General features: G+C 46.2%; 1 protein-coding gene across 1 annotated transcript; it reads left to right on the forward strand.

Annotated features, from left to right (window-relative positions):
- The first annotated feature begins 2,147 nt into the window (after positions 1-2,147).
- LOC110221336 (nmrA-like family domain-containing protein 1) lies at positions 2,148-17,845 on the forward strand. Its single transcript, XM_078156742.1, is given in 6 exon segments — positions 2,148-2,312; positions 4,691-4,929; positions 10,001-10,250; positions 12,081-12,271; positions 17,455-17,524; positions 17,527-17,845. Coding segments are annotated over 6 exon segments (897 nt in total). The 5' UTR covers positions 2,148-2,272; the 3' UTR covers positions 17,634-17,845.
- The last annotated feature ends 130 nt before the right edge of the window (positions 17,846-17,975 follow it).

The raw sequence follows: 17,975 nt of genomic DNA on the forward strand, positions 1-17,975 counted from the left end.
GGGAAACCAGAGCCAGGCTGGAGGCCTCTGCCCTCAATACTTGCTTCCTGCTTAAAAAACAAACAAACAAACAAACAAACAACTGATATTTACACTATACTTGAAGGGTCGTGAAGCACATTTTTTGGACTGGACAAAATATATCTGAGCCCTCAAGATTTGGGGGGCCCTAGCCAAAAGTCCCAGTCACCTTGCCTTAGTATATCTACAAGTATCCTCATACTTATAGGTAAGGAAACTATTAATTGGCTTGCCCAGAATCATACAGCTAAGTATCAGTGGTGGGATTCAAACCCATGTCTCTCCTGACTCTAGGTCCGGTCTACATCAATCAATTAATTAATTAATTAAATCCATAATTTAATTGTTAATTGATGAAGAAAACACCAATGTCCTGGTAAGTCAAAGAAGGCTTTGCTTAGCTGTGCTTTGTTTGAGAAGAGGGCAAGATTAGGGCAGGGCAGTTTAATTGCTAATGCAATTAAAAACAAAAAAAAGAATTCAACCTCAGATGCCTACTTAGTCCAAGGATTCTTAACTTGGGGCTTACTTTTTAGATTTTGATGGCTTAGAATGAACGTAAAGACTAATTGTGACACAGCTAGGTGGCACAGCAGATAGAACTCTGACCTTGGAGTCAGGAGGACCTTGAGTTCAAATCTGGCCTCAGATATTTGACACTGACTAGCTTTGTGATCCTGGGCAAGTCACTTAACCCTGATTGCCTTACCAAAAAATTTCTGCTCAGGCCAGAAATTCTGAGGGTCTTCGCCTCTCAGATTAATATATTTTGTCTCGATTGTTTTTTTGGTCTCAATTCTTACCTAGCCCTTAGTCACTGAATGGCCATTGCCACAGACAAACTGAGGCCTGGGAAAGACCCTAATTTAGAAAGTCCAAGGTCACCCACTGCATCCTGGGCCATAGCTAGAATTTTGTCTTGACCCTAGACTTGGATGACTTGAGAAGAGGATGGAGCTGATGACTTTGTGTGCCAACGCCTCTCTTAAATCCAATTCATTCAAAAGTCAAGACATGACTTCACGATGTCTTTGAAATGAGGAGCAAACAACACCAGGCTTCCTCTTAGGCTAAGTGGAAACCTTTTCTAGAAAAGGGAGGGTTGCTCAGGAGCTATAGTTGGCCATCGATGGACGCTCCAGCAGCCAAAGAAAGAGAAACCAGGAATATGGAATCAAGAAGCAGGCTGGACAAGACGGAGGCCAACAAACCGAGTGGAGATGCCAGGGTTATGTGAAAAGGATTGGGCAAGTTAGAGACATTGGCATTAAGCCATCTAGACACTGTAGGATCATCCTGCATCTGGTGCTTGAGGGTGGAGTCAGTAAGTCCTTCTACCTCCTCCAGCCTCAGACTAACTGTGGGACCTTGGCCAACTTCTCTGGTCCTCAAGGCAGTCCTTAAGGGTTGCAATGACCCTGCCCTGATGGAAGAAGGACTCATACCAAGAGTGTCCCACGCTGCCAAAATCACCCATTCTGCTTGAATTCTCAGAGTTGTGCTGTTGTTCAGTTGGTCCAGTCTCATCTGACTCTTCATGACCCCATTTGGGGTTTTCTTGGCAAAGGTACTGGATGGCTTGCCATTTCCTTTTCCAGCTCATTTTACAGATGACGAAACTGAGGCAAGCAGGGTTAAGTGACTTGCCCAGGGTCATATAGCTGGTAAAGTGCCTGAGGCAGCATTTGAATTCAGGTCTTCCTGACTCCAGGCCATGCATTCTTTCACTTCACCACCTCTACACTAGCACTAGATAATTTCCCATTTTAACCAATGTTTGCCAACTAGGTGCTATGCTCAGTTGTTTCTACTCACTTCAAAGAGTATAGTACTTTCTGTGCTTCCTGGATTTGGGAGCCTTAGTGAAAAGCCCTGACCATCTTGCCTTAGTTATATCTACAAGTATGCTTGCTCATTCTTATAGGTGAGGAAACTGAAGCTCACCTAGGTTGATTGACTGGCCCAGGGTCACACAGTGAAGTGTCAGTGCTAGGATTCAAACCCAGGTCTCTCCTGACACTAGGTCCAGCCTTCTTTCCACTATCAATTACTGGAGAAAACTGCAGTATCATGGTGAGTCAGAGAATTCACCTAATCTCTCTTCTTCTGCTCTGTTTGAGAACAAGGTAGGATAGGGCAGAGCAATCTGAGGCCTGATAGTGAAAGGCAGGACTCTCCAGTCTGGTGCTGAAGCTGGACAGGGGCAGACCTTCTCACAGCCTGTCCTTCCACTGATTCTAGGCTCAGCAACATGGCAAGCAAGAAAGTCATCGCTGTGTTTGGGGCAACAGGTAAAAAGAACTTCCTTTTTCCATTGGGGGGAAGGTTGTCTGAAGATTTTATTCATGCTTCTGTGGGGGCAGGCTTAGGCTATCTATCATCGGATGACTGTAGGAGCATGGCTTGTGTAAAGAACAGAGGCAGATGAGGCATAGCAGGCACAGGACCTGGGTTCAAATCTTTCCTCTGCTACTTACTACCTGTATGACATTGGGCAAACCTCTTTACCTCTGCACCTCACTTACTTCACTTGTAAAATGGGAGGTGGTTGGACTTGATGTCCCTGTTCAACCTTGGGCAAGTGTTTTAAGAGTTGGACCTCAGTTTCCTCATCTATCAAATGAGGGGGGATGGACTCATTGATCTCTCAGTTCCCTTTCAGTTTTCAAGCTGTGATTCTTCTAGGAATCTTTAACAAAAGAATCCACTTGAATTTCTTGTGTTGGCAGCAAGAAGGAGGATTTAATTTGATTTGATTTTAGGAAATGTTCTCAGAAAGAGTTCCCTATTATATTTTTCTCTCTTAGTTATTTTGCTTTTTTGGGTCATGCCTTGGCTTGTGTAAACCTGTGCTTTATTTACCAAGGTAGGCTGTGTCTTCAATTCTCTTCTTCCCTTCATTTTCTTAGTTGGAAGAAGAATAACAAAATGCCTATGTGGGGGTTTGGGGTGAATGGGAAGAGCTAGGAAATGTATTCTTCTGACAAGAAGCAGTATGGAGTAGTGCACAGAGTGTTGGATTTAGAGACAGAAAGATCTGAGTTTAAATCCCACCTCAGACATTAATAATGTATTGGGAAAGTCACAATCTCTCCAAGCCTCAGTTTCCTCATGTGTAACATAGAAATGACAAGGGTAGTACCTTCCTCAAGAGACTGATGACAGATTTAGAGTAGAAAGGGAACTTACAGGTTATTTTACAGTTGGGGAAACTGAGGCAAAGAGAGGCAAAGTGACTTGCCCAGGATCACTTAGCTAGTAAGTATCTGAGGCCAGTTCAGACTTGGGTCTTCCTGACTGCAGGTCCAGCTGGAGGGATTCCACAAATGATAGGACAGTGGACTTGACTTTTTCTCTTGGTAAAATTCTTAAACCTGGTTTTAAAGGCATGGTGTGCGTGTTTTTGGCAAAGGAAATGGTGATCACTAAGAGCCAAACATTGCTGTTTATGTGGGTCCTGGAAGATGGCAAGAAGCTTCTGACCCAGCTGGCAAAGCTCTTGGACTTTAGATAGGGGAGCAGAGTGTCCAGGGTGCCAGCTAGCAGTTCCAGAACAGCTGGAGAAAAAAGAAGGCTGGAAGGGGCCCTTTCACCAAATTAGAGCATCAAGAGCTCACAGCTCTTTTGATTCCACTGGGTCTTCAAGCTGTTATTTTTTGAGTCTGCAATTTAAATATGCACCCTGCCCTCCCAATTCCCAGGTGTGCTACCTCATGAACTAACACCTTGTGGCTGAGCATCTGAGCAGGATCTGGTGGTACAATGAGCTTCATCCTGCAGCAGAAGAGATTGTGAAATTTTCAGGGTCAATGATCATGGGTCAGAAATGAGTGCCTGCTATAAATCAGGGTTCGATTTATTATTTTGTTATTGTTTTAGACTTAAGAAAGTGGTGGAAAAGATGCTAACAAGTCAGATTAAAAGGTTAAAATGAGGGGTGTATACACTCCCCACCCCACCCCACCCCACCCAGCCTGGTTGTTAAACATTTCCCAACACACTCTGATAGGGCTCCATAAATATTGCTGGAGCTTAGCAGGAGGGGAATAGAAGGCCCAGGGAATGAAGGCATTACCAGACTGGGAAATGTAGGCTACTGCTGCTGCTGCTGCAGCTAATAAGCAGAAAAATAACTAGCATTTGTAAAGTGCTTTACATGAAGATTTCATTTGAGCCTCTTCCCCATGCCCCTGGCTGCTACTCCCCATAGGAGGGCTGGAGCAGAGTGGGGAGGTGGGACGTCCCAGAGGAAGGATGGGGCCCCCAAAAGGAGGAGTCCAAGACAGATTTGTTCTATCCTTTTTATATAAGTCGGGGCCAGGGTAGGAAGAGTTGGGATCTAATGCTCCAATCCATCCCCTTAGTAGTGTTTGTATTATTGGCTCCATTTTATGGATAAGGAAACAGAGGATCAGAAAAGTGGAATAATTTAACACAAGTAACAATTATTGGTACAAACACACCAATCCCAGGATTTCTGACCCTAAGCCAAGTGTTCTGAGAGCCTCCCTTTCTGATTCCTCATACACACACACACACACACACACACACACACACACACACACAACCTGTATATATACAATCACACACACATATGTATGCATGTTTATTCATTCCTTCATTTCTCAAGACATTTGTTCACTTTTAAATTGATTTTCTTCCTCACCAGGTTCTCAGGGTGGTTCTGTTGCTAGAGCCATTTTGGAGGACAAAGACTTTTCCGTAAGAGCGTTGACTCGGGATGTGACCAGACCTGCTGCCCTGGCCCTTCGAGACCTGGGAGCTGAAGTGGTGAAGTGTGACCTGAATGACCAAGAGGCTGTGAAGGGAGCATTAAAAGGGGCCTATGGTGCCTTCCTGCTGACCACCTACTGGGAAGACTTTAGCAAGGAGAATGAAGTGCAGCAGGTAGGGAATAGGGGTATGTCCATCAAAGAAGGGGCTCTAGAGCTCGGGCAGCCCCTGTCCAGTGCTGAAGAGCAGGGGTCTCATGCCCCAGTAAGAGTCCAATCTACATTTGTAAACTCTCAGGACTTTACTGTCTTGTGCCCAAAGCTGATGCTTCTCATTCTAATCAGAACAAGAAGTGTTGATAAGGCAGGATTCCATCCTGTTGAGCTTATCTCTCCCCACAGAGGTGCACTGGCACCTGGAAAGGACAAGTTCTGCCTCCTGATTGGTTCCCAATGAGTGGGGCTGCTCCCAGGACAGTCGACCAGCTGGGACTTATGAGGATGGTCTTATTCTAAGTCCTTTGTACTGGCCTGTAAGTAAGAGTGATAGGAAGACAGACTACTCTTGTCCCTTTTTGCTTTTTTCTTAGTATATGGCATAGGAGAAGGGATTTCTCTTTTTTTCCCTACCCCACTAGGAGCATTGATGGGGACTTTCAGTACCATCACATGGCTGGAATCAACATGTGCTCAATGTAGCCAAAGAGGAAAGTGCCTAAGAATGGATTTCCCCACCTAAGAGATGGTGGTGCTTGGGGCTCTGGGAGAGTCCCTACAGGAACACATGGTGGATGCAGTGTGTACCTGCCCACTTGGCCTGAGAAGGGAGCTAGGTCGTTCTGTTTTTTTAGCTTCTATTTTCCCCCAGTTACATGTAAAAACAATTTTTAGCACTTGTTTCAAAATGTTGAGTTCCAAATTCTCTCCCTTCCTTCCTTCCTCCCCACCCCTCCCCCCACCTTCATTAAGAAGGCAGGCGATTTGATCTAGGACTACACACTACGTGTATAGTCCTGTAAAACATATCCCTAATAGTCCTGTTGTGAAAGAAAACAAACAATGACAACAACAAAAACTCAAGGAAAATAAAGAAAGTAAAAAAAGCATGCTTCAATCTGTATTCAGATACCATCAGTTCTTTCTCTGGAGATGGATAGCATGTTTCATCATTAAATCCTTTAGAGTTGTCTTGGATGGTTGTATTGCTGAGAATAGCCAAGTCCTTCATAGTTGATCATCCCACAATATCGCTGTTACTTTGTACACAGTACATTTACTTAGTATCAGATCATCTAAGGCTTTCCAGGTTTTCCTGAGAACATCCTGCTCATCATTTCTCATAGTAAAATAGTATTCCTTTGTAATCACATAGCACAATTTGTTCAGCCATTCCCCAATCGATGGCTTCCCCCAACTTTACCCACAGAAAACGCTATAAAGAGCTAGTTGTTTCCTGAACAACCCAATCTCCTGTGTAGAAGAGGAGAGATTTCAAATCTTCTAGGCATCGTTGTCCCAGAATCTAGTCTTCTGCCCACAAAGGGAAGATTTGTTGCCCCCACCAGCCATGAGTGTTGCCTCATGGATGAGCCTAAGTTCAAGTATTCAAAGTACTGGTCTTTTAGAGAGGGGAGGATAACTTCTAGGTAACTTTGCGCCTGGGAAAGAGAAGAATCGATTTACCCATGTGGCTTCTGTGGCTGGAGGATCAATGAGGGGGGCTCATGATTTGGGGAAGCAAGAGAAAAGGACCTTGCCATCCCTCTATTACAGGCAATGCAAGTCCACGGGGAAAGGGGATTGCTGTCTAGAAGGTTCAAAGAAAAGCCTAACCCACAAAGTGGCAGTTCAAGTCTCTCTCTCTCTCTCTCTCTCTCTCTCTCTCTCTCTCTCTCTCTCTCTCTCTCTCTCTCTCTCTGTCTCTCTCTCTCGCTCTGTCTCTCTCTCTCGCTCTGTCTCTCTCTTTCCGTCTCTCATCTATCTATTATCTATTTATCTGTCATGTCTCTGTCCCTTTGTCTATCGATCTATCATCTTTCTCATCATCTCTATATGTCATTCCTCTATCTGTTCTCTATCTCTCTGACTATTTAGAACTTTGTGGAAGGGAGAGATTTCACTTGGAGTGAGATAAAGGCTTAATGTGAAGTTATTACCCTGAGTTCTTATGTGGGAATTGTTGATGCTATTACAAACATTTAGGGAAAGTTGGACCTTAGCTATGTCTAAGTTATATTTGGATTCCTTGGAGCAAACTCCAGGTAGAAGCATAATAAGTAAGAAAAAAACATATGCCTAGGTCAGTTCCCAGAGCTGGGCACTTTGGGTCAAGAATTACACGAATGATTAGAAATATCCCATAGGACTCTGCTTGGGATCCAGCCCCTCCCTAAATCCTGTGTCACTTGTGATTCTGTGCAAGGGAGAGAGAGAGCTACCAAATATGTAGTCTCTATTAGTCTCGAGTCGGGAAGTGCATGTCTTGGCTTGAGTGAAGGAATCAAAAAATGTAGTGGAATAATACCTCATTTATCCACAGCAGAAGGGGAAATGAAGGCTGTATTTTCACTAGCCTCTAACTAAAATGTAGCATATCCTTCGATTATTTTAAACGTGGTTCCCAGAAGGGGCCCCTAGGCTTCCCCAGCCTTTCCAAGGGGTTGAAGACACACAAAAAGACAACACTTGCTCTCCAGTCATTTATCTTCGTTACCTTGAATAGTTTTTCGTTTTTTAAAAAATCTTTAAGTAGCTAAAGGCTGCCCTGCTAAGGTCAGAGGAGAGTTGGCTTTGAAGCTCAAAAGACCAAGGCCTCCCAGCGCCCTAGGAAACTCCCTAAAATGATAAATTGCAGAGAAAGTGCCAGAAACTGAATGTGATAGACAGAATTCCCTGCAATCAATATCTTCACAGGTCCAGTCTTCATCTTCATTGTTAGTGAAAGGGAAACTGAGGAATCCATACAATCAAGTTTGTGCACTTGCTCAGAGGAAAGCCCTCAGGCCTTGCTGAAAGCCCTCAGACTCTGAAAGCTCATTCCCTCCTGAAGGCTGGGAGCTGTCCTAGAAAAAGAAGGTTTAGGAAGCCTGGTTGTAGATCCAGGAAGGGAGCTCAGAAGCCATCTAGTCCAATCGTCCCATTTGACAGATGAACAGGAAATGAAGTGACTCGCCCAAGGTGAAACAAGGTGCAAACATGTGCTCTGATATTTCCCAGTCGTGTGATCTTAGGCAAGTCATTAAATTTCTCAGATTGAGTTTCCTCATCTGTAAAATGGGGCTAATAATCCCCATGTCTGAGTTGGCAGGAACCTTAGGAGTGATTTAGTCCAGTCTGTGTCATTTCCAAGCAATGGGAGGAGGGGTCACTTCCCCTGTGCACAAAGGCCTCTAGTGTGGGCTGCCTTAGGATCCTGGGGTCATACCTTTGGGGCAGAGAAGAACTTTAGAGGTCTTCAGGTGCATCCCTTCACATTTTACACAGGAGAAAACTGAGGACAGAAGTGTGCTCCAAGTTGTAGAAGACAGCAGGCTTCTGAGGAAGATTTTGAACTATGTAATAATGACAGTCATGGCCGGCATTTCTCTTGACATTAAGGCTTCCAAAGTCCTCTATGTGTTATCTCACTTGATCCTCACCACAATCCTAGAAGGCAGAGTAGGTGCTGTTATTACTGTCCCCATTTTACGAATGAGGAAACTGAGGCTGAGAAAGGCCAATCAACCTGCCCAGGATCACACAGCTAGTAAGTGGCTGAGGCAAGTTTTGAACTCAGTCAGGTCTTCCTGACTCCCAGTATGGCACACTACACACTTTGCCACTGCCTGAATCCTAAATCCTGAATCCTACCAGTCCTTTCTTCAAATCCTTTGAACTCTGCTCTCTTCAAATCTGGCTTGCATGACTCACCCTGCCTGGCTTTTCTCCTGCTCCCTCACAGCTTCTTAGATAGAGTAATTATTTCTCCCCAAGGCTCCCATCACATCTACCCTAGCAACCAGTTCCTTCTGGGTGATAAGAATGAGACCCTGGCAGGGTTGTTGTGGTGAGGAAGCTGTTTGGTAAACCTTTAAGGAAAAGTTGAAGAAATGGGGTATGATTTCATCAGCTTCGAGATGGCCCACATGAGGAAACCCCTTGGGTCACAGCAGGTTGGCAGCTTTTCTGCCATTTGTCATCCGTGAGAATTGCCTAGAACACTTGGAGGTTAAATGATGAAAATCCGGGGCTCACTACCTTTATGTGTCAGAGGTGGGACTGGAACCGAGTTTCTCCTGGTTCCGAGGCCAGGCAGGCTGACGTTCATAAACCTGAAAGTGCTACAGAAAGGTGGACTATTTTGTGAATGATGCTGTCATCCATCAGTGAGACCATTTTCATTAGCACATTGCTGGGCACAAAGTAAGTACGTAATAAATGCTTGTACCCTTCTCTCCTCCTCTCACACCCTTTACCAAGCTCCTTTGGGAGAGACAGTCAGGAGGTCTCTGACTTACTGATCTGAAAGCTCTTTGAACTTTGTACTTCTTTGTACTATGTCTTATGAATCTTTATTCCTTGCTCCGCGCCCCCCCCCCGAAAAGAAGCCTAGCACCCTTCCCTGGGTGGAGTACTGTGAGGTCTCCATTCCTTCAAATAATGAATTCCCTAAAGTAGCTGCACGTATTCAAATTCATAGTATGTGAAAGTTGTACTTATGTAAAATAAAGTCTTTAGTTCTAGCCCAATGGTATGATGAGAGGCGAATTCAAAGAATGCATTCATTGCCACATTTGTGGACTCGAGCTTTTTCTTCGGTTTTCAGTTTTCTGCTTCTTCTCCCTCCCTCCCTTCATCTCTCCCTGTTGGGTTTTCCGTGGCCCCCATTGGGATGGGGCTTGGTCCTGGCATTTCATTGGCCCAGGAGGAACTCTCTCCACCAAGCAGATGGGCACCTGCTCCCAAATTCATAGTCTTCCAGAGTTAGCAGCCTGGGGTGATGAGAAGTGAATGCCCTGCCCAGGGGGCCCCAGGCAGGAAGCATGAGAGGCAACTTGAACAACTCCAAGGCCAGCCATCTCCAATTGCCACATTGTTGCTGCTTTTCTTTTGTTATTACTCTTACTCTCTCTTATCTGGTGGGGTTTCATGAGATTGATGATACTCAGGGAACAGATGTGAAAGCAATAACTTTGAAAAATGAGAAAACAGGAATTAGCATAAAAGCAATGGAAAATTCCTTGTATTTTCATATCTTTGGTTCACAGGGGAAAATCGTAGCCGATGCCAGTAAAGAGCTGGGCTTGAAGCACGTGGTATACAGTGGCCTGGAGAATGTCAAGAAGTTGACCAAAGGGAAACTGGAGGTGCCACACTTTGATGGCAAAGGAGAGGTGGAAGAATACTTCTGGAATCTCGGCGTGCCCATGACCAGTGTCAGGGTACCCGCCTACTATGAAAACTTTCTAAAAGGCTTGAAGCCAGTGAAGGCATCTGATGGCGACTACTACAATTTGGGTATGTTCGAAAATGGCTGTGAGAGGCAGCAGGGATCAGCGCTATGCCGTCATTCATTCATTCATTCATTCATTCATTCATTCAATATTTAGTGAGAGGCAGTATGATTGTTAGTGGACAGAGGACTGCATTTGAACTCTGAAAGCCTTGGATTCATATTCTACCAGACACTTGCTGGCTGAGTGACCTTGGGCAAGTCTCATCACTTCCTCACCCCCTCTGGGGTCCCTTCTGGATCCCTTCTAGTCTCTGATCCCATGCAAGGCCCTGGTGGGGTGAGGGAGGGAGGTGCAAAGATGTATAAAACACATGGGAGGCAGTGTCCGCTAGTGGAAAGAGCCCTGGATTTGGGGTCTGAGGACTAGGTTCAAATCCTGCCTCTGAGACTTACTATCCATGTGACAGTGGCAGGTCACTTAACCTTCTGGGTCTCAGTTTGTTCATCTGTAAAATGAGGGAGGCCTCTGAGGTCTTTTCCAGCTCTGTGTTCTTCCAGTCACTTAAGCTCCCTGTGCCTCAGTTTCCTCCTCTGTACAATGAGTGGGGTTGGCCTCTGAGGTCCGTTTCAGGCCTAGATCTGGGACCTTAAGATCTGGGACCAGCAGCTGGTCTCAGCCTGAGACCAGTCAAAGCAGAAGAGAGCCAGGATAAGGCACTCAACGCTTTGCTTAGTAAATATTTTGGAATGAATGAATCCGTGAATGATCTGCTACCCTTTCCTGGGCTACCCCAGGCCTCGGGAACTTCCAGACTGCAGAGATGCCAAAGTTGCCTCTAATGAGTCAAGAAGAGGTTTTTAAGTGTCACTATATCAATCAATCTATAGTTGCTAATCTATAAATATATTGGTCTACGAATGCTAATAACCCAGCCCCACAGCTGGGCTACGTCCTGTGGGTACAAAGATGAAGCCTCTCCTCCGAAATCACTGCCCTTTAGGGGCTGATGTTCTAATGGAGGAGACAAGAGGAACAACAGACTTGTGTCCTGATGTGGAATTGGTCCAGGTGTTTGACAGGGTCTCCCTCAGCATTGTATGGTGAGCTTCCTGCCTCTGACATCACAGGTGGGTAGGGTGGGGAGCATGGATGAGCCAGGCTGTAAGGAAGATTCCCCATTATGGGGGCTGGTTGGGGGAACTAGACAGGAACTAGAGCTGAAGGCTCCCAGTAGCCATCTGGTCCACTTCCCCCTTTTACACAGGAGAAAACTGAGGCCCAGGATGCTAAAGGGACTTGACCAATGTCTGAAGTTTGGAGTCAGGTCCTCTGGCTCCAGAGGCAGTATCTTTCCCCTTTACCACACTGCCTCCTATAGGTCAGCTGTAGCACACAGACAGCCTGTGGCCAGAGAGGCTGGCCCCAGAAAAGTCAGAGGTTCCTCGGGGGACACTTTTCGTTTTGAAGGACTCTCTCTCCCCCATGCCTGGAACGCACTCCCTTCTTCCCTCTGCTTCTTAGGCTCTAGTTCACTTTAAAGCTTAGCTCAGGGACCACTACCTGCGGTGCCCCTCAGGTGCTTGTGCCCCCACGTGCCCCACCAATTACCTTGCGTTTATTGTGTGCATGGTTTGTTTCTCCCAATAGAGGGCAAGGTCCCAGGAGGCAGAGACTTCCAGGCTTTTGTCCACAGCCTTAGGGCCTAACCCAGCTACTGCCCCAGAGAGCTAGAAGCAAATGCTCATTGATGGACTGTGATCTCCTACCTGTGTGAGGCTTTTAACCCCTTATGGTGATCCAGCCCACACTGCATCTGAGTGGCCAATGGGCTCTGGGAGGAACGTGCTGTGGGAGGGTCTGTTGTAATTGATTGTTCTTCTGTGTTGGCCAGTGGTGCCTATGAAGGACATCCCCATGGATGGCATCTCTGTTGCTGACGTTGGACCGGCGGTCGTTAGTATCTTCCGATCCCCAGAAGAGTTCCTGGGCAAGGCCGTGGGTCTCAGTGCAGAAGCCCTGACAGTTCAGCAGTATGCAGACATCCTGTCCAAGGTCTTGGGGAAAGTGATTAAAGACGCCAAGGTGAGCCTTGACAGGCCAGAAACAACAGTGCTTGTGGACCCCTTTTCTCCTACTTGAGGGGAAGCATCTGTTCACCTGGGAATTCTGGGAAAGTCTGTGGGTGGGGACAAGCCAGTCATTGTTAGTGGGTGATTGATGATGGGATTTCATAGGTAATGGGGAAGAATCCTTGTACTTTAAGAATTAGTAATAGGGGCAGCTGGGTGGTGCAGTGTATAGAGCACTGGCCCTGAAGTAAGGAGGACCTGAGTTCAAATGTGGCCTCAGTGACCCTGGCCAAGTCACTTAACCCCAATTGCCTAAGAATAGTAATAAAAAAAGAGAATTAGTAATAGCTAACGTTTATATCAAGGTTTAAGATTCACTAAGTGCTTTGCATATATTAGTTCCTTTGAGCGTGACAGTGACTCTGTGAGGCAGAAGCTATAGCAGCCCCCATTTTACCAATGAGGAAGCTGAGGGAGGTTGAGCGACTAAACCCACCTTCATAACCTGTTCCACCTTACAACCACCTTCCACCTTATAACCTCAGCCCAGGTACCCTTTGCTCAGCCTTCCTGGCATCTTGGCTGTTCCAGGAACAAGACCCTCCATCTCTCAGCTCCAGACATTTTCTCTGGCTGTCTCCCATGTCTGGAACGGTGTTCCTTGTCATCTCCACCTACTGGCTTCCTCTGAGTCTCAACTAACGTGCCATGTACTGTAGGAAGCCTACCCCAATCTCTGTAAATTCTGGTGCCTTCTCTCTCTTATTTACTTCTTTATTTATTTTGTAGATAGCTTGTTTGTATATATTTGTTTGCTTATTGTCTCCCCCCCCCATTAGATTGTGAGCTCCTTGAGGGCAGGAAGTATTTGTGTTTTTGCCTTTCTTTGCATTCCCAGAATTTAGCATAGTACCTGGCACTTACATAGTGGGCATTTAATTACATTATTTAATATATTTGTTCACTCACTGATCCATGGATGCATTCATTCATTCATGCATTTTTGCATTCCTTCATTCATGGTTTCCTTCCTTCACCCACTCCATTCATTCATTAATTCATTGGCTCATGCATTTAGGCATGCATTGATTCTTTCTAGACCCGGGAGGCTACATGTAACTGGGAGCTGGAATGTTCTGAAGGAGTGGCCTAGCTGGGATGGCTGGAGCCAGAGCATGAAGGACTTTAAGTGAGCAGCAGAGGAGCATGCATTTTATTTTGGGGGCAGTAAAGAAGCTTCAGTACTTTGGCCACATCATGAGAAGATGGGACTCATGGGAAAAAAACAAAACGAGCAAAAACCCAAACCTGATGTCGGGAAAGATTGAAGACAAAAGGAGAAGGGGAAGGTAGAGGATAGAAGCAATGAACATGAGTTTGGACCGTCTTTGGGAGATAGTGGAGGATAGAAGGGCTTGGCCTGCTATGGTGCAAGGGGTCATGAAGAGTCAGCCCTGACTGAATGACAGAAGCACAAGGCTTTTAAAAGAGGGCTTTTTGAGTGGAGGAGTAAAATGGTCACACTGCTTACTGCTGTGGGTGTCTGCCAGGCTGTGATTACCCGACACAGGCCTTTGTGATAAACATGGCCTTCAGGGCTGGATTCCATCATCTATAAGGTCCCTTCTGATTCTGAGATCACATAAGGATCCCAAAAGCCGAATTATCCGTTTGGGTTTTCAACAATGAACAATGACCATAGTTTTAAAAGGCTTGAGAGACTGGATCTGGCCACATGGTGGCGCCCCAACCCCAGCAGTGAGCCAGCCTCTGGTCTTCCATTTAAAGTTTTTTGTGGTGTGTGGGCTAGTCTACTGGCCTAGAAATGGCAAGGAAAGCTGTGACTCTTTTAGGCACTTCTGCTGACCCTTCTGGAAGGCTGTTCTTGCCTTAACAGAGAGCCAGAGGCATCTGTGCACGACAAGTGAGTCCAGGAGCAAGGCTCTCACTTCTTTGAGGCTTACAAAGCGTGTTAGTGCAAGGCATGTTATCTCCACGTTGCAGATGAAGGAATTAAAGTATAGGGAAGGCCAATGGTCACAAAGATGGCGAATGCAGAGGCAGTGTGACAGAGCCATAGCTCTGAATTCAAATCCCTCCTCTGCCACTTGACTCTCTGTGAGACCTGGGGAAAGTAATTTTACCTTTTGGGGCCTCAGTTTACTACCTTGTGAAATGAGAACATTGGACTGGATGGTCTCTAAGGTGTCTTTTGGGGCAGCTTGTGGCTGGGGGGATAGAATGCAGGGCCTGGAGTCAAGAAGACTCCGAGTGCTGGGTACCCGAAACCACTCAGGCCATTGCCTGACTTGGTTCTGATGTGGAGAGGAGGCCAGTGGAAGCAGTGTCTCATTAATAAGCAGCTGGAGCCTGCAAAAGCAGATTTCTCAGGACAGGCAAACGAATGGTATCTGAACACTCTCCCAGGCTTTTTGCATGGAGAAAAATGATTTGCATTATGAAAGGATCATAACTTGACATTTGGAAAGGGATCTCCAAGGCCATCTAATCCAACCCCCTTGTTTTACTGATGGGGAAACTGAGGCCTGAAGAGGGGAAGAGACGTCAGTCATGGACATGGAGCTGAAAGGGACCTCACAGTCTATATTGTCCAGCCCTCTCATTTTACAGAAGGGAAAACTGAGGCCCTGAGGTCCCGCAGGAAGTGTCAAAGGAAGGAACAGAACCTTCCAAGGCCTCAGTTTCCAAATCTGCAAAATGAGCTCCTTGTGGCATTATCTCTAGGACCCTAAACTGGAGCCACAATGAATGGAAGGCATTGAATCTGGGGACTAGGAAATCACTGGAGACTAGGAAATCACTGGAGACCTCGGGGAGAGCAAAGGCAAGACCCGAGGTGGGGGACGAGGCAATGCAGGCTTAGTGTGGGACAGCTTTGCTAGGACTTTATGAGTGAAGGAGGAGGGAGATAGGAGGAGAGAGGAGCTGGAAGAGGTAGAAAGAGGGCAGGAGTGGAGACTGTGCCTGGGCAGGTTTGCAGGCAGACAGAAGGAGTCAGCAGAGAGGGAGGAAGTGAAGATGCCCCAGGAAGGAGGGATGGATTGTGGGAAAGATTCTGGGGGAAGCAGGAGGGAGGAGGAGTGGGGCCCAGGCAGAGACAGGAGCCCTAAAGAGGAGTGGGGCTTCCCATTTTGCACCATCTCCTCCTATTGGGATGTAAACTCCTTAAGGGCGGGGATTGTCTGCATCCTTAGCACTTAGCAAAGTGCCTTTATATATAGTAAGTGCTTAGTAAATCTCTCTCTCTCCCTCTCTCTCTCTTTCCCTCGTTTCTCCCTCTCTGTTTTTCTCTCTGTCTTTCTCTCTTTCCCTTCTTGTAAATAGAATTTTATTTTAAGATTTTGAGTTCCAAAATTTTTTCCCTCCCTCCCACCATCCCTGCCCTTTCCCTAAGACGGCAACCAATCTGATATAGGTTATACACGTGCAATCAGGTCACACATTCTCCTTCTCTTCTCTCTCTCTGTGCAACTCTCTTCTTCTTTTCGCTTTCCCGATGTCCCTTTCTGTCTTTCTCTTTCTGTTTCTCTCTGACCATGCTGAGAAGAGGGGTAGGGAGGACATTCCAGGGGAAAGGAAGAGAGTCAGCACAGGCACAGAAGGTCATTAATCCAGAAGTAGGAGGAACCTTAGAGGGCATTAGGTTCAATCTCCTCATTTGAAAGATGGGGAAACTGAGGCCCATGCAGATGAAGTGATTTGTCCAAAGTCTCACAGGCCATCGCGTCAGAGGTAGGATTTGTTTGAAGGTAGGTTCTCAGACTCCAGGGCCAATGCCATGATGTCAGGTGCAGAGTAGCCCAGTTTGGCTGGCTCAGGGTGCAGGCAGAGGGGAGCAATACAGCACGTAAGGCTCAGAAAGATGGTGGAGGCCTTTGAATTCTGGGTAAAGGACTTTGAGCTTTACCCCGTGGGCAATGGGAAGCTATTGAAGGACTTTGATGAGAGGAGTGGCTTGACTAAATCTAGGTAAAAGGGCAGTTAGGCTGGTAGCAGAGTAAAGAGTGGATTGGAAGGAGGAGAGAGGAAGCTAAGGCAGGAAGCAGGTGAATGGTCCTGGGGAACTCTACTGAGATGGTGGGAATGGAGGAGAAGCGAGCCGGGACAGGGACATTGTGAGGGACTAGCAAGAGGGCTTAGTAACTGCTACCATGTGAGTGCTGAGGGAGCACGGTCAAAGAGAAGAAGGCTTTACAAACGGGAGATTGGATGAAGGAATGGTAGCTCCCTAGGCAGAGGGGGAAGTCAGAGGCTCAGGTTTAGGAAGACATTACACAATGGGGTCACTTTTCAACCTGTGGAGCTCAAATCCGGGTGATACTTTTGTGTCTGTGTGGGGGGGGGGGCGGGCCGGTGGTGGTAGTGAAGATGAGAGCAGAGGTCAGGAGAGAGATCAGGGCTGGAAATACAGGTCTGTGTCTTCTGGGGAGAGCTGCTAGTTGCAGCTCTGATAATGAGCCTGGAATGGACTGTTAAAGGCAAAGGAGTAGAGGGAGAGGAGAAAAGGCCCCAGAGAGTCTTCAAGGGGAGTCTGGAAGACTATTTGTCTGCTTGTCTATAGAGGGAATTCTTGCTTTGGGTGTGACCTGGGCCAGGTGACCCCTGAGGTCCTCTTCCACAGCTGATATTCAAGTGAGGATTTGGCTTGATAACAATCCAGTGTGTGAATCTTTCATTGGCACTGTTTGGAACTTGGCCAATAATGTTTCTTTCTAAAATGTTCTTCAAAAAAAAAATATGTGTCAGTGGGCAAGTTGCTTCTGGCTTAGTTTCCCCAACTATAAAATGAAGGGGTTCAACTAGATGGCTTCTGAGGTCCCTTCTAGGTCCCTTTAAAGACAGATCTTGTGATCCCTCACTTGCTACCTATGCATCTTTGGGCAAGCCAATGTACCACTCTGTGCCTCAGTTTCCCCATCTGTAAAATATGGAGGTGGACTGAATGTCTTCTAAGATCTCCACCTGCTGTAAATCTACAATCTTGTGATCTCATCAACAAACACTGACACAGATGAACATTTCCATAGACAAAGAACAGAAAAGGAGAATTACATGAAACTATAAATCTCGATTACATACAACTTACCTTTAAAAAATGTGTATCCTAAATTTAACATGCTAGCAGGGCAGTAACGTTTCCTGCTGTGCTCTCTTTCTCTCTCTTTTCCTTCACAGATCACCCCAGAAGCTTATGAGAAGCTGGGATTCCCTGGAGCCCAGGAAATAGCTAACATGATGCGCTTCTTCACATGAAGCCAGACAGAGATGTGAAGCTCACACACAGGCTCCACCCCAAGGTCAAGAGTTTCTCCCAATTTGTCTCAGAGAACAAAGAGGCCTTCAAGGACCTATAGGAAGAAGCATTCAAGCCAGTTTGGTGTGGCCAACTTCCTCCATGACAATGTGGCACCGTGGCCAGAGTGCTGCATTTGCAGGGAGATCTGGGTTCAAAACAACCTGTGACCTTAGGCAGTTTCTTGACCTTTCTGGGCCTCAGTTTCCCCATCTGTACAATGAGGGGGTTGCACTAGGTGGTGTTTTCCAGCTCTAAATGGTACTGTGATCCTCTTATAGTAGAATGGGCAAAGTTTGAACTGACTCAAACCAATCCAGCAGAAAGTGATTTCTTTACATTATGAAAAGACACTGGAAGTGTTCTCATCATTGGTGAATTTATTATAATTTACATATATTCA

This window comes from Phascolarctos cinereus, unplaced genomic scaffold (assembly GCF_003287225.1).
Source record: "Phascolarctos cinereus isolate Bilbo 61053 unplaced genomic scaffold, phaCin_HiC Scaffold_5;HRSCAF=322, whole genome shotgun sequence".
NCBI classification, from domain to species: Eukaryota; Metazoa; Chordata; class Mammalia; order Diprotodontia; family Phascolarctidae; genus Phascolarctos; species Phascolarctos cinereus.